The sequence below is a fragment of the Mauremys mutica genome, chromosome 14 (assembly GCF_020497125.1).
Source record: "Mauremys mutica isolate MM-2020 ecotype Southern chromosome 14, ASM2049712v1, whole genome shotgun sequence".
Lineage (NCBI taxonomy): Eukaryota > Metazoa > Chordata > Testudines > Geoemydidae > Mauremys > Mauremys mutica.
Window position 1 is genome coordinate 27,050,045 of NC_059085.1, and position 16,102 is coordinate 27,066,146.

The following is a 16,102-nucleotide window of genomic DNA, read 5'->3' on the forward strand; positions in this document are numbered from 1 at the left end:
TTCTCCACACCACTCATGATTTTATATACCTCTATCATCCCCCTTAGTCTTCTCTTTTCCAAGCTGAAAAGTCCTAGCCTCTTTAATCTCTCCTCATATGGGACCTGTTCCAAACCTCTAATCATTTTAGTTGCCCTTCTCTGAACCTTTCCTAATGGCAGTATATCTTTTTTGAGATGAGGAGACCCTATCTGTCTCCTCATCTCAAAATGTGGGTGTACCATGGATTTATATAAGGGCAATAAGATATTCTTCATCTTATTCTCTATCCCTTTTTGAATGATTCCTAACATCCTGTTTGGTTTTTTGACTGCCACTGCACACTGTGTGGACATCTTCAGAGAATTATCCATGACGACTCCAAGATCTCGTTCCTGATAAGTTGTAGCTAAATTAGCCCCCATCATATTGTATGTATAGTTGAGGTTATTTTTCCCCAATGTGCATTACTTTACATTTATCCACATTAAATTTCATTTGCCATTTTGTTGCCCAATCACTTTGTTTTGTGAGATCTTTCTGAAGTTCTTCACAGTCTGCTTTGGTCTTAACTATCTTGAGCAGTTTAGTATCGTCTGCAAACTTTGCCACCTCACTGTTTACCCCTTTCTCCAGATCATTTATGAATAAATTGAATAGGATTGGTCCTAGGACTGACTCTTGGAGAACACCACTAGTTACCCCTCTCCATTCTGAAAATTTACCATTTATTCCTACCCTTTGTTCCCTGTCTTTTGACCAATTTTCAATCCATGAAAGGATCTTCCTTCTTATCCCATGACAAATTAATTTATGTAAGAGCCTTTGGTGAGGGACCTTGTCAAAGGCTTTCTGGAAATCTAAGTACACTATGTCCACTGGATCCCCTTTGTCCACGTTTGTTGACCCCTTCAAAGAACTCTAATAGATTAGTAAGACATGATTTCCCTTTACAGAAACCATGTTGACTTTTGCCCAACAATTTATGTTCTTCTATGTGCCTGACAATTTTATTCCTTACTATTGTTTCGACTAATTTGTCCGGTACTGATAATTTGCTATATGAATATAAGAATCCTAGAGATCAAGATTTGCATACCAGTAATTTGGAACTAGAGTTATAATTACTGAGGCCAGAGTTACCATCCTTAACTTGAAATTGTGGGTGCAAGTGTTCAGTTGTCTCAGAACCAGAATAGGGTGCTGGACACCTTTCTTTTTGGGAATCAGAAGGAAATGAGAATAACGTCCCTTCCCATTGAGTTCCTGAGGTACTTATTCCACAGCTCCGACATTTAGAAATGACTGCACCTCTTGATGCAGCAATCTCCTGTGAGAGGAGTCCCTGAAATGTGAAAGGGAAGGTGTATGTGGGAAGGTCTGGAACAATGGTGCCAGAACCGGGGGGTGGGGAGGAAGGGCCCTCCCACTTTTCACTGTGACGGACCCCACCCCCTTCTCCTCTTCGCCCAGAGGCACCACTCCCCAACCAGGCCAGTGTGGAGCCCACCCGGGCAGCCCGAGAAGTTGTGAGAGCCGTGGCAGACCCTCCACCTGCCTGGGTTGCAGGGGGGATGAGAGCCTGTGTCCCTGACCCCCAATCTCCCTGCCTGGTCCAGGGCAGGTGGACAGTCCATGACTCCATGCTGGCTCCCCACAGCTGCAGAGAATCCACAGACACGTGCACTGGACAGCCAGCGAACTGGTGCTGGCTTAAGAACCGGCTTGCTAGGTTCCTCAGTCAATCAAGCAGGGCTGTCCGTTAGGCAGCCTGGCTGACTCAGTAGGCTAACAGAATACTGAGCAGGCACAGCTGCAGGGCCTTACTCCTGACACTTCCCCAGGATGCACTGACCTTTTCAGCAGGAGCATTTTCAGATAAGACTTCCTAGCTCTTTGGGTTGTTTTAGAAAGTAATTTACAGAGAGCACTTTTTTTGTAAAGTGCCTCTCACCCAGACGCAATCAACAAATGGTGTGCTCATCATTGAGAGGCATTACAGCCTAATATGAAGGACAATTTTTAAAACCTGGAGATTTGTGTTCAGTCACAATGATGTACCCCACAACAGGGCCTAACTCCCAGGTAAACAAAGGAGTGAATTTCCTTCTAAAAGGAAGACAGGAAACACTATCAAAACTCTGTAGCACTAATGACTTATTAACTGCTGAGCACCTATATTTATATTTACATAGAAAAGAATAGTCAGCACAGTGAATGAAGAAACTTGGACACTGCCAGTTCTGACTTGTAGCCAGTGGTGGTGAGAAGGGAATGAAAGGTGGCTGGGGTTGCCCCATCTTTTGTGCACTGAGTTGGAGACATGCGGATATTCAAAGCACAATTGTAACCGCCAACGACACTGCTGACCAAAAGAATCCATCTCAAGTGCACTGGGTGTATGTGCACCCAACAGTGGAATATATATGGACAAGCACCCAAAGAAGAAATGATTAAATTGGAGGCTTGATGGGGCACTCTTTTCCTTCTGTGGTACTAAACCAATGTCCCAGCAAGGTAATTATGGGACACTGAGCCTACATTACTTTTCACAAGAGTAGGAAGTGTTAAACTCAGTGTCCTGGCTAAATTCTAGCTCAGGAACACCAAATCCCCTTAACTTTTGTGAAGCTTGGAACAGATTCTGAACTTTATCACTTACATATGTCTCTTGTTTTTATATGCTACCTCCCTAAATTCTCCTTGCATTTCCACTTATTTCTTCCTCAGTGCTTGTGTGAATCTTTCTGTTATGTAGTGTTTCTGCATCCTGCATTGCTGCTATGCTTCACCTCAACAGTGGTTGCATTTCACTAAAAGGTGAAGTGATTCTGTTATAGAGACCATCCATAATGTGCTTTTGGATCTTTTAAAATAAATGATTATCTTCATTAACCTGTAGGTCACTTGTAAAAGGCTCCCTGGTGACAACAAAATAACTTTCATCAGATCAATTCTTAGTCATCAACCCCGATGACTTTTTTTTCAAAATGCATTGTAATCATTACCTTCACCATACTCTTACCTTTAAATTCAAAACAGGAGGTTCATCTTCTGTTAAGGAAAAAAAAATACATGGTCTTTGAATCAATTCAAAACAAAAATCTTTACAAATCCATAAATATTCCCAAATGAGTGCGCAGATTAGATAATTTAACTCCTCTTCCATTATAATCCAGATATTTTATTATAATATTGATATGATGTGTTTATTTTAGCTAATACTGCAGAGAGAGAAATGTGGGAGAAATCAAGTTTTATTGCTGTCTTCCTCTAGCTTATCTTTCTATTCTTTTAGGACCTCATCCAAAGCACAAATGAAATACTCTGTAGTGAGGCGGAGTGGCCTCCCACTGAGCCAGAGGGGGCGGAACCACTCTCTGAGCTTGGGTGGGTGGAGCCAGGCTGTGCCTGCCCCTCCCACCGGAAGTCAAAAGGCAGGACAGGAAGTATAAAGGGCAGGTCCTGGAGCTTAGCTGAGCTGTAGACTCTGGAGGAGACAGATGCATTCTGACCCCTTCTGAGCCTGGAGACCGAAGAGGAGCCCCACCACACTGAGGACTGGCAGAGCTGCTGGAGAAGCCAGCTGACTGAGACACCAAGGACTTGCTGGGACTGCCGCTGACTACCTGCCCTGAGGAGATGGAGAACACCCACAGAGGTGGGTACACAGGTACACCCCAAGAGGAGGAAGTGGCCCAGGGACAGCCAACTCCAGTCTGGCCGCATTGCTGCCTGAAATGCGGTCAGTGTGTTGCGGCTGGATTCCCCGCTGACCCAGTGGTGGAACACTCTGCCACTGTTAAGACCCTGGTCTAGGACCCAGTGGAGTTCGGTGGAAGTCTCCCCACCATGGGCCAAGATGCTTCCAATTGTCTGCAGTCTACCGGAGCCGAGACATCAGGCAATAGACTGCCCAATGCTCTGCTCCACCTCAGGGGTCAGAGAAACTCCCCTTCCGAGCTCCCTAATTGTTTGGTGCCCCACCCTGCTTGAAAGCCAGGGCCCTTAGACTCTTCTTGCTGCTCTGCCCTGCCTGAGGGCCAGAAGCCTCTAGACTGTTTGCTGCTCTGCCCCTGCCTGAGGGCCAGAAGCCTCTAGACTGTTTGCTGCTCTGCCCCTACCTAAGGGCCCAAGCCCTAAACCTTTGCTGCTCTGCCCTGCCTAAGGGCCTGAGCTCTAGACTGTTTATTGCTGCCAGAGCATACAGATGGCTTATAGCCTGTCCGGCCTGAAAGCCAGATCTCCTTAAGACTGAGGGCTTGTCTACACTGGCAAGTTTTGTCACCAAAACTGCATTTTGGCGACAAAACAGCAAGAGCATACACACTATAATGGGACTTTTGTTGCGAAAAACACCCAGTTTTGGTGACAAAACTTCCACCCCTAAGAGAGCAGCAAAGAATCCTGTGGCACCTTATAGACTAACAGACGTTTTGGAGCATGAGCTTTCGTGGGTGAATACCCACTTCGTCAGATGCAAGTAGTGGAAATTTCCAGGGGCAGGTATATATATGCAAGCAAGAAGCAAGCTAGAGATAACGAGGTTAGTTCAATCAGGGAGGATGAGGCCCTGTTCTAGCAGTTGAGGTGTGAAAACCAAGGGAGGAGACTTTTGTCTTTTCCCCTCCCTTTATTGTCAACAAAGAGCCAGCGTAGACACTGCTGATTGTTTTGTCGACAGAACTGGCTCCCGCCAGTATCCCACAATGCCTGCCCTGATTGCTCTGCTCAGTGTTTTTATCTCTGCTACCCTGCAGGCATGCGCCCCTCACCTTTCAAAGCTCCAGGAAGTATCTGTGTGCTGTTCCTTTTGGGGAACAAACAGAGCAAATCATTGGAATGCTCCTGTTCTTCCCTGCACTAGGAACACAGCGGCAGGCAGACTGCTGTGCTGCTTTGCCATTCCTCAGCACGTAGAGCTCAGAGCTACTCATGATGCTGCTCTTGGCAGCTGAGGGGGCTGTGGGAGAACTGGGAGAGAATCCCAGGATGCGCAGCTATCAGCTCTTCCTTCCCACAACACTGCACTGTGGGATACATACCCACGGTGCATTGCTCACCCTGTCGATGATGGTGTCCCCAGTGTGGACATGATCTGTCAACAGAGGGAGCAAGTGTGAACACCCTTTGGCGATTTTTGTTTTGTTGACTTTTGGGTGTCGACATAAGTTTTGTCAACAAAACTTGATACTGTAGACAAGCCCTGAGTCCACTCCACACTGAAATTCTAATTCCCTGACCCCCATTAATGTAGTAAGGTGGAGTGGCCTCCCACTGACCCAGAGGGGGAGGGCCCACCGCTAACCCACTACACTCCTATTGATTTCACTGGGCATTGATTTTACTGCTACTCTGATCAGGGCCAAAACAATTCTGTGACAGTCTAAGATTCTGAAGCTAAATAAGATTGTGAGGGCCGTAGATACAATAGTAATGGGTCCCAATAGGTACCTCAGAAAGATAAGCTATGCTAAGGCCTGATCCACACTACAGTGTTAGGTGGATGTAAGGCACCTAATGTCAGTATACATGCTACAGGCATGCTACAGGCTTGCTCCCGCTGATGTAAGTGCCCTACTACACCGCCATAATAACTCCACCTCCACGAGAGGCACAGGGCTTAAGTTGGTGTAGTTAGGGTGATGCAGTGCCCCTGTAGACACTGTTACTTATATCTATTGGCTGTCATTCTTGGCTGGAGCTGTGAAATTGACAAGAACACTGGCTCTCGTCTCTCCAGCCGGACTGCTGCCTGGTCTCAGCTCCAACCCGGGCTGCCACCCGGGCTCCCAGCTCCAATCCAGGCTGCCACCTGGACTCTCGGCTCTCCAACGGGAGCACGGCAGCCAACTGGACTCTAGGCGCAGATCTCCCCGCCAGGAGCTTGGCTGCCCCCCAGGCTCTCTGCTCCCTGCCGAGGACAGGGCAGCCGCACCGGGCTTCTCGGCTCTCTGCTCCCTGTTGGGAACAGGGCAGCTGCACCAGGCTTCTCAGCTCCCCCCTGGGAGCATGGCTGCACCTGGTGAGGAGTTTCGCACCGAGAGTCCAGTCAACTGCCATGCTCCCGGTGGGGAGCAGGGAGATGAGAGCCCAGGGGGACGGCTGGGCTCTCAGCAGGGAGTGGGGACCCAGGCTGCCGGGGGAGAGCTGCACACATTGCTGAGAGCCCTGGCTCTCAGCCCCCCACTTGACCCCTCTTAAGTCAGCGAAAGCACTCCTGGTGAGGACACACCCCACCAACAGAAGAAGGGCAATGTGGACACGAACCACTGCAGCAATTACTGCGGTGGCTGTAAGTCAACCTAACAGTTTGTAGGATAGACATGCCAGCTGAGTAGAGGAGACTCAGCACCTTGTCACCACTAGGAGCTGCAGATTTAGAGAACTCAGAATATGAGATTGTGGGGGGAAAAGTAGGAGATTTAACACAAGCCATTGCTTGAGTGCACTCTCTTTTTCCATCAGCCAGATACTCTAAACGTGCTGCCCCACTGATACCCAACTCTGACAGTCCAAGAAGAGTGGGACCAACCTGAAAACCTGAACTGAGATCCCCTGAAGGGCAGCATAATTTGCTTACATTGAAAGAAAAGCTAAATTTTTATTTTAAGCTCTAAGAGGTTATGATAATTGTATTATACATTTTGAAAGCAAAGAATACAGTTACAAAGATAATGAAAATACGTTGGGAGAGAGTTCAATTCATTTTAACTGATCTTGTATATATGCTAAATCTTCCCTAGTACTCCAGCATTTTAGTGTTCTGTAGTGTTTTGGTTCTAGGCTAAATGCATGAGCTACTCCCTCAAAAGCAGGATGGGAATTGATTAACCTAGTTCAAAACTGGGCAGTTTTAAATCACTGGAGAGGAATATAGGAACAGCTGCTGTTAAATGAAAACTTGCAACTAGAAATCTAGTCAATTTAAAAATATGACTTAAGAGTAGCTTCAAGTATTACACTAGCTTATGAATTTCTCTGCCACTTGAAGTTTTTACAGTCACGTTTATCTATTTTAAAAATGTCTACTCTCCTCACGTTGAATACTCAGAGAAAATGGACTATAACAGAGTAAATAGTGAAAATGACTGTACACAAAGTACTGCCGAACACACACAGCAAACAACTTGGGGGGGAAAAATGCGCTTTCCTCTAATCTTTTCAAGGTATAATTTTAGGAATTTGTTTTAACAATAGCAGCTAAAATATTGTGAGACAGAAATATTTTTTAACTAGATGATGTCTCTTTAAGTGCTATAAAAAGTCACTCTTAAGCCCACTTATTAATAAATAAAATTACTTCTCTAAAATACATTTGCCAGATAATTTAATTCACAAGTCTTTTGTATTTTAGGCCTGACTTAGATTACGACTCATTTATTTTGTAGTAACTTTAGTAGAAAATCACAAAGATCAATGAGTCCAGCCCCCTGCCGTCAGTAACAGGACCAAGTACTGATTTTTGCCCCAGATCCCGAAGTGGCCCCCTCAAGGATTGAACTCATAACCCTGGGTTTAGCAGGCCAATGCTCAAACCACTGAGCTATCCTGCCCCACTTTGCATATATTTACTATGCATTTATCAACACTGAATTTTATCTGCTATTTTGTCACCCAATTTAGCGAGATCCCTTTGTAACATCGCAGTCAGTTCTGGACTTAAATATTGTGAATAATTTTGTATTGTCCTCAAATTTTGCCACCTCACTGTTCACCTCTTTTTCCAGATCATTTATGAATAGACTGAAGAGCATAAGTCCCAGTACAGATCCTTGGGGGACCCCACTACTTACCTCTCTCCATTGTGAAAACTGACCATTTATTCCTACCCTTTGTTTCCTTTTTACCAGTTACTGAGCCATGAAAGGACCTTCCCTCTTATCATATAAACGGCTAAATTTTTTTCAGAGCCTTTGATGACGGACTTTGTCTCAAAGACTTTCTGAATGTCCAAGTATACTATATTGACTGGATCACCCTTGTCCATCTTTGCTGACTGGCCAAAGAATTCTAATCGATTGGTGAGGCATGATTTCCCTTTACAAAAGAGCTATTGACTCTTCCCCAACACACTGTGTTTATCAATGTGTCTGATAATTTTGTTCTTTACTATAGAGAAAAAGTTTAAACAATTTGCCTGGCATGGAAGTTAGGCCTGTAATTGCTAGATCACCTCTGGGGACTTTTTTAAAATAGGCATTACATTAGTGATCCTCCAGTCATCTGGTATTGAGGCTGATTTAATCAATAGGTTGCATACCACAGTTAGTAGTTACCCTGGGAGGTTAAAAAGTAGAAAAAAATCACTTTAAAAGTATGTTTGTTTACCTTCCACTTGTATATTTGACTGGTCTACTAAAATCGGAAATGCAGCTTCATGGGATGAAATTTCATTCTCATCAAGATCAACACTAGAAGATACTGGAAGCTTTACCTGGATGAAAATATCACAAAATAACCGTATTATATAAATTCAGAGAACATCCTAAAAACAGTCCATGCACATTTTTTAAGTACATCAGAAGCAGGAAGCCTGCTAAACAACCAATGGGCCCCTTGATGATCAAAATACAAAAGGAGCGCTTAAAGACAATAAAGTCATTGCGGAGAAACTAAATGGATTCTTTGCTTCAGTCTTCACGGCTGAGGATGTTAGGGAGATTCCCAAACCTGAGCTGGCTTTTGTAGGTGACAAATCTGAGGAACTGTCACAGATTGAAGTGTCACTAGAGGAGGTTTTGGAATTAATAGATAAACTCAACATTAACAAGTCACCGGGACCAGATGGCATTCACCCAAGAACTCAAATGTGAAGTTGCGGAACTATTTAAGGTTAAGGTTTGTAACCTGTCCTTTAAATCGGCTTCGGTACCTAATGACTGGAAGTTAGCTAATGTAACGCCAATATTTAAAAAGGGCTCTAGGGGTGATCCCGGCAATTACAGACCGGTAAGTCTAACATCGGTACTGGGCAAATTAGTTGAAACAATAGTAAAGAATAAAATTGTCAGACACATAGAAAGACATAAACTCTTGAGCAATAGTCAACACGGTTTCTGTAAAGGGAAATCGTGTCTTACTAATCTATTAGAATTCTTTGAAGGGGTCAACAAACGTGGACAAGGGGGATCCGGTGGACATAGTGTACTTGGATTTCCAGAAAGCCTTTGACAAGGTCCCTCACCAATTAAGCTGTCATGGGATAAAAGGGAAGGTCCTTTCATGGATTGAGAACTGGTTAAAGGACAGGGAACAAAGGGTAGGAATTAATGGTAAATTCTCAGAATGGAGAGGGGTAACTAGTGGTGTTCCCCAAGGGTCAGTCCTCGGACCAATCCTATTCAATTTATTCATAAATGATCTGGAGAAAGGGGTAAACAGTGAGGTGGCCAAGTTTGCAGATGATACTAAACTTCTCAAGATAGTTAAGACCAAAGCAGATTGTGAAGAACTTCAAAAAGATCTCACAAAACTAAGTGATTGGGCAACAAAATGGCAAATGAAATTTAATGTGGATAAATGTAAAGTAATGCACATTGGAAAAAATAACCCCAACTATACATACAACATGATGGGGGCTAATTTAGCTACAATGAGTCAGGAAAAAGATCTTGGCGTCATCGTGGATAGTTCTCTGAAGATGTCCACGCAGTGTGCAGAGGCGGTCAAAAAAGCAAACAGGATGTTAGGAATCATTAAAAAGGGGATAGAGAATAAGACTGAGAATATATTATTGCCCTTATATAAATCCATGGTACGCCCACATCTCGAATACTGTGTACAGATGTGGTCTCCTCACCTCAAAAAAGATATTCTAGCACTTGAAAAGGTTCAGAAAAGGGCAACTAAAATGATTAGGGGTTTAGAGAGGGTCCCACACGAGGAAAGATTAAAGAGGCTAGGACTCTTCAGCTTGGAAAAGAGAAGACTAAGGGGGGACATGGTAGAGGTATATAAAATCATGAGTGATGTTGAGAAAGTGGATAAGGAAAAGTTATTTACTTATTCCCATAATACAAGAACTAGGGGTCACCAAATGAAATTAATAGGCAGTAGGTTTAAAACAAATAAAAGGAAGTTCTTCTTCACGCAGCGCACAGTCAACTTGTGGAACTCCTTACCTGAGGAGGTTGTGAAGGCTAGGACTATAAATGTTTAAAAGGGGACTGGATAAATTCATGGTGGCTAAGTCCATAAATGGCTATTAGCCAGAATGGGTAAGAATGGTGTCCCTAGCCTCTGTTCGTCAGAGGATGGAGATGGATGGCAGGAGAGAGATCACTTGATCATTGCCTGTTAGATTCACTCCCTCTGGGGCACCTGGCATTGGCCACTGTCGGTAGACAGATACTGGGCTAGATGGACCTTTGGTCTGACCCGGTACGGCCTTTCTTATGTTCTTATTTGCAGGCACGCAAGTGCATGCAACACATTTATAGCATTAATGCTCACACCAGTCCTTAGAATGATCGTTGCAAGGAAATGTCTTAAGATAATACTTAAGTTCATATTTTCTACTTTTTTCCCTTTAGATTTACATCCATGAAAATCTTAACAGTAGATAAGGAATTATGGTATTTTCTTAGCTTACAACAAGGTAATGGTCCCTCTATTTTGCCCAGTTAATAAAAGCACCTTACCTTTCACCGGTTACATACAGTATCTAAACTCACTGTTTATACATAAAACATATATACGATATGTCTCAATCTGTTCAATAAAATTACTGTGTTCATATTTAGGAAATCAAGAATATAATATACCTTAAGATTGTGTTGTCTGAGCTGTTACACCTGTCAACTACATACCAGCACCCCATACACTTCTCTCTTCCTTTCTCTTTTCTTTTCCTCTGCCCTTTCACTGACTACACTCTCTCTTCTTCACCTAAGGGTACTTTTTGCTTCCTTTCACAGATATAGTATTTTTCTGCTTCTCATCTACTCTGTTACTTTTCTTTCTGTCTGTTAAAATTTTAATATCATTTTGGCACAAAGCTCCAAACTGCACTTTACATGTGCCCTAGAAGTGTTAAACTGTTCTCTCTTTCTCTCACAGGCAGACAATCCAAATCCACAACATGGAAAAATCTACTGGAATCAAAAAGATACAGGGTCTTTCTGATAACTGCTGTATGATTCAAAATCCCTTAGTCTCTAGGCATGCTGTCATGGATCCACAGATCTGGTGAATGCCCAGTTTGTAACCTGTCCCTTGGGAGTGATCCCTTTAGTGTCCCAGGCCCTGAGAACCCACATGGTTCTGCATAGGCAGGCCCCTAACCTCCAAGACTGGGCCTTCAGGCACCAGCAAACCCTGTCTTTCTCATGGCTCCCTGCAGCACATCCAGCCAAGCCAGACTCCCATGGGAGGCTTGTACTGTACCCCTTCAGCTCCCAATGAGCATTTCCAGAGACAACAGGTAGCCTACAGAATCTGAAAGTCCTTAGGTTAGCAAAGACAGGCAAAGGTAAGCCATAGTCCATCCCAGCCAAGTTGTGATGGACTCCATTTCTGTCCCTGTCTCTCTCTCTTTTCTCACCCCAGGTGAGAGCAACCAACCCTTTATCCCTTGGCTAGTCACCTCCCAGTCATTTGTTCTCCAGGCAGGGCCACACTGAGTTCACAACCCCCGCCTGCCAGTGCTTCCTCCTGTTGAGTGTAGATCATTCACTTTCTGGACCCTCTGTTGATCTGGGTTGATTTCAACCAGTTCCTTAACAACCCAGTCATTTCACCCCCAACAAGGAAGTGACACATACACCTCATATCTCCTGTGCTGTTTCAGGAACAGTGTTAACCCTTTTGCCCCTCACTGGGTGGGAATGCAAAACACAGAGGGAAACTGAGGCACATATAGGACTCAAACATATTACAAAAAATTTCCACTTCCTCACATAGGCATCTATCTGCTCATCACTGTGATATTGGAGCAATATTTAAGCTTTCAATATTCGTAAAAGTGATATTTCTTGTACTTTTAGGTTAAAAAGTAATCTTTATAACATACAGTAAATCAGTAATGGTTAGACACTTGAGTCTTCAACCTGACTGGCTGAAACAATAACCCCAAAGAGATTTTGATTCTGAGAACTATGCATCCCACACACAAACTATTGGATCTTGCTACAATTACTTATCACCTCAAGATTAGATTATTCTAATGTACTGTCCATGGGGCTAAACTTTAAGGTATTTGGAAACAAGTTGATGTGGCACATAGTTGTCTGTACATTAAGTGGTGCAACAGGCATTGAGAACATTATACTAACAGTCTGAGATCTGTACTGGCTTCCAACTAGTTTCCAGGTAGAATCTGAAGTTTTGTCACCTGTAAAACGCTCCATGGTTTGGGCCCAGACTACCAGAGGACCACCTGTATCTCCAGGTAATACTGAAGCACACTGTGATCATCTGGAAAGACACTCAAGCTAACAGCTCCATATCTATGATGGACCTTTGACTCTAACTCGCCTCCCACCTAGTCTGACAAAGGCCAGATTTTTGGCCTTTAGGGCCTGCTGCAGACACTCCTCTATTTCCCCAGGCTTTTTCAGGGAGGAGTGGGTTGAAGCATGTGGTTGGGAATGGTTGAGTGCAAATTATTATTTAGTGGTGGTGGTTGCATTAAGACTTAACTTATTAAATGAGCTTAGTGTGGTATTAAAATATGCTATATCATTAAGTGACTTTGGGTGACGGAGGTTTTGGTTTTATTTATCCTTTTGTTTGTATATGTGCATAGAACTTGGAAGGATGCTCTTAATATATCTTGGTAAATAATAAGCAAATAGGTACAGCTCCACCTTATGACCATGTTATCTATTTGTAACTTAAATAAGGCCAGTGAATGCATCCTTTGGTTCAGGAGTCAAGACTTTCCTGAATTAAGAAATATACATAAAATGATGTCAACGTTTACATAAAGCAAAGGTGATGGAACTGATTCCTATTTCTGTTATACCAATGTCATTCAGGATTAATTCCACTTACGTCAATGGGGACGGACTAGTGTAAAACAGGTCTGAAAGCAGAATCAGGAAATGGGGTCTAATGTGTAAATCAAACAAGTTTTCCAAGTTAAGTTGAAGATTGTTTTTACATTTGTTGGTGAATGAGAGACTCCTTCTATAGCAGGTATCTGTAACTTTTCCAGCTGAACATATACATTTTCAGTTCCTAACGTATCTGAGCACAAAAGAGCCACTTGGTTGCTAGAGATAACAGTCATAATATTCAATGCATACACTGTTTTAAATTTACTAGAAATTCAGGCAATTCTAATACATTAGGAACAAAATGTATTGTTTAGCTTATATTTTGATTAATAAAAGTAGCAGTTTTGTTGTTACAGGTCATTACGCTCCCTGAAATGCCTTTATATGCAAGGTAACAAGTTATTTCCTATTATGTCTTGAGAAAATACTGCAAGAAACAGAATTATTTTTTTCCAAGATGGAATGACTCCAAATCTAATCAGGCAAGGAAAAAGTTAACAGCCTGAGGTGGAGGAAATGGGAGAGGGGCCTTCATCACACCAAAGAAACTGCCAGGGCTTCCAGTTATGAAGGGTGGATCCTCCAGCTGGGGCTCATTAGAACAGGAAGAAATAAATTGAAGGCATTAGTAAATGAACTTATTCCTTTCTAGGAGGAAAAAGAGATTGAGGAGGCTCCTGGACTGGACCAAAACTCTCCTGGAAAATCTTCTGTACAGAAAATCTTGATCCCAGGAGAAAGCTGTGCTTTGCTGTGGGGAAAACAGTGAGCGAGAAACTGTTTTGTCATTTTATTTTGGATCTGGCTAAGGGAAGTCTTGACAGATGCCTTTACCCTTGATTAGGGCTGAAAATTCCCAGTTGTGAGTATATGGTGTCCTTAAAAGAGTAGGATGCTTTATTTTTTCTGCTGGTTAATAAAGGCTCTATGAACCTATTTTGATTAATGTAACTTGGGAACAATCACAGGTCCTAGTGGGTATTTTTAATTATTGGGGATCTGAATGGCTAAAACTATGCTACCAATCCTTACTGTCCCTCCAGCTATAGGCAGGCCCATAAAAATAAGCATCATCAGTGGGGTAGGAGGAGGCAATTGAGGTTGACAAAATACAGAAGCTGAAACAGGCTGGGCAAGGAGCCTGACTGGGAGATGGGGAGAGACTCAAAGCCAGATGGCTGGAGAGGGAGGGAGCATTGAGATTGAATGAGGAGCTGAGGGGACTGGGGACTGGCTCTATAAGCCAGCAGTGAAACTCTGGGGACAAATTTTCCCTACATTTGTTTCCTGGCAACTTCTAAATCATTCTGATAAGAAAAACCCCCAAACCATCAGAAAAGTGGGTGACCGTGAATGTTTGAATGAAACTAACTTGGAGAACTCCAATCAGAGGTAAGTGAAGCATGAGGCAAGAATGAAAAATGCAAACTGGAAACAATGTGTATGAATAGCAGAAAAAGGTGTAATAACCCTTTTTCAGACATTCAGATTCTTACATTTTGTATTAAAATGTGCAAAAGAAACTAAGTGACCAACCTTTTTATTTTTATAGGGAACAGCATAAATAGCATCATTGCTGAAGCTTTCCTCTCTTTTCTCTGTACCCTGATAGTTGTGCTCTGGCTCTTTTTCTGTCTCTGAAAGATATGTGTCCATGTCCTCATCTTCACAAAGATTGCCTGACACATCCAGTGACTGCACAGGAGATCTTTCACTATCATCATGCTTCCAATTGGGCCTGCAAATGGAGAACACTTTAAAATACAAAGTTGTTCTTTTCCAAAGAACAAAGGCTAGTAAAGCTGAAAGGGTCACACTGAACATATATATCAGATGCAACAGCAGCTGCCCAAAAAAGACAATTACATTTCTTTAGCGGCAAACACAATGGTCCAGAATTTCAGCTGTTCACACTCTTGTTTATGCCAGTGAAACTGGAAATTTGCATCCCCTGCTTCTGGTAGTTAGACACATGAAACCGTGTATTTTTATGGGAATGCCAGATGGGGACAGAGAAAGAGAGGTCTACCATTTCTACATACGGAGAAGTCTGTGGAGAATATAGTATGGGTCAAGGGAATTACCTTATGTGCAACTCAGATGATTCCCTAAGAATAACTGTGCAAATGGGAGTGAGTTGGCAAACAGTCATATGCAGATTTTTACTGGTATGCCTTGCTGCACTATTCAGTCTTTCCCTTCTGGAGTCTGTGGTTATAATACTGCCATACATGAAACGGAAAATGGGGGAAAGGGAATGGGTGGGCACTCTGGACTCAGTCTAGGACATTGAAGGGAAAAGATAAGTTTAAATGAGTAACTTCAGTGCTAGGGATTATTATGAGTACCACCATATCACTTTCAGATTTTATGTCCAATGTGAGGTGCTAAAACAGGAAGCGTACATTACCCCAGTTTGAGCTCAGTGACTGTGGCATAGGGCTCAATAAAACACTCTTGTTCCAAACAGCTGGTATCACTTTCAGAAAGTGATCGTTGACGAGGCTGGGGAATAGCAACGGTACGCCCAGTTAAAGTTGTCACTAGAATAGCTGCTGCTAGGGCAGATCTAGAAGAAAGGAAAATAAAACAGTGAAATAAACAGACTGTGATGTATTCTCTATGGATCAAAACTTGTATCTGTACCTTTTGTGAAGTACCTTCACTAATTAGGCAATAGCACAAAGATTAAGATTTAACAATCACATAATAAAAAAATCTTAAAATACTAAGGCAACTGATTTAAACCACCAGCCCACAAAGATAGTTAAGGCATAAACTCAGCTATAACTAGGCACTGCAGAATTCTGTGTAAAATGTGTTCCATATCCCACTTTCCTACATCACATGCACAGAAATCTCAGTTACTTATGGAGTTGCACATAAGAAACGGAGGGCAGAATCTGCCTCAAGCATTCCACAGTACCCAGTATTGTCCCCAGGTGATGTGTTGTAAGGAGTGCCCCAGGTCCTGCCATGTAGTTGGTGGGCCTATATTCCCTACTCTGCTTCTGCTGTTGACTTTGAGGCTGGCAACGAATGTTGTAGGATTGTGAACTGGGATAAAGGAGAGGGAGTGTATTTTGGGGGGATGGAGTTGAAGGATGAGGAAGATGGAGAGA

The 16,102-nt window shown here is 43.0% G+C and overlaps 1 protein-coding gene across 4 annotated transcripts in view; it reads right to left on the reverse strand.

Annotated features, from left to right (window-relative positions):
- CEP89 (centrosomal protein 89) overlaps positions 1 to 16,102 on the reverse strand; it is a 120,741-nt gene that overhangs the window by 100,056 nt on the left and 4,583 nt on the right. For all 4 annotated transcript variants that reach the window (XM_044987032.1, XM_044987031.1, XM_044987033.1 and 1 more), the window contains exons 3-6: positions 15,391 to 15,549; positions 14,517 to 14,718; positions 8,311 to 8,416; positions 3,005 to 3,033 (exon numbers count right to left, since the gene is read on the reverse strand). In XM_044987032.1, the coding sequence (XP_044842967.1) occupies positions 3,005 to 3,033; positions 8,311 to 8,416; positions 14,517 to 14,718; positions 15,391 to 15,549 (496 nt within the window). The remainder of the gene's footprint in view (positions 1 to 3,004; positions 3,034 to 8,310; positions 8,417 to 14,516; positions 14,719 to 15,390; positions 15,550 to 16,102) is intronic.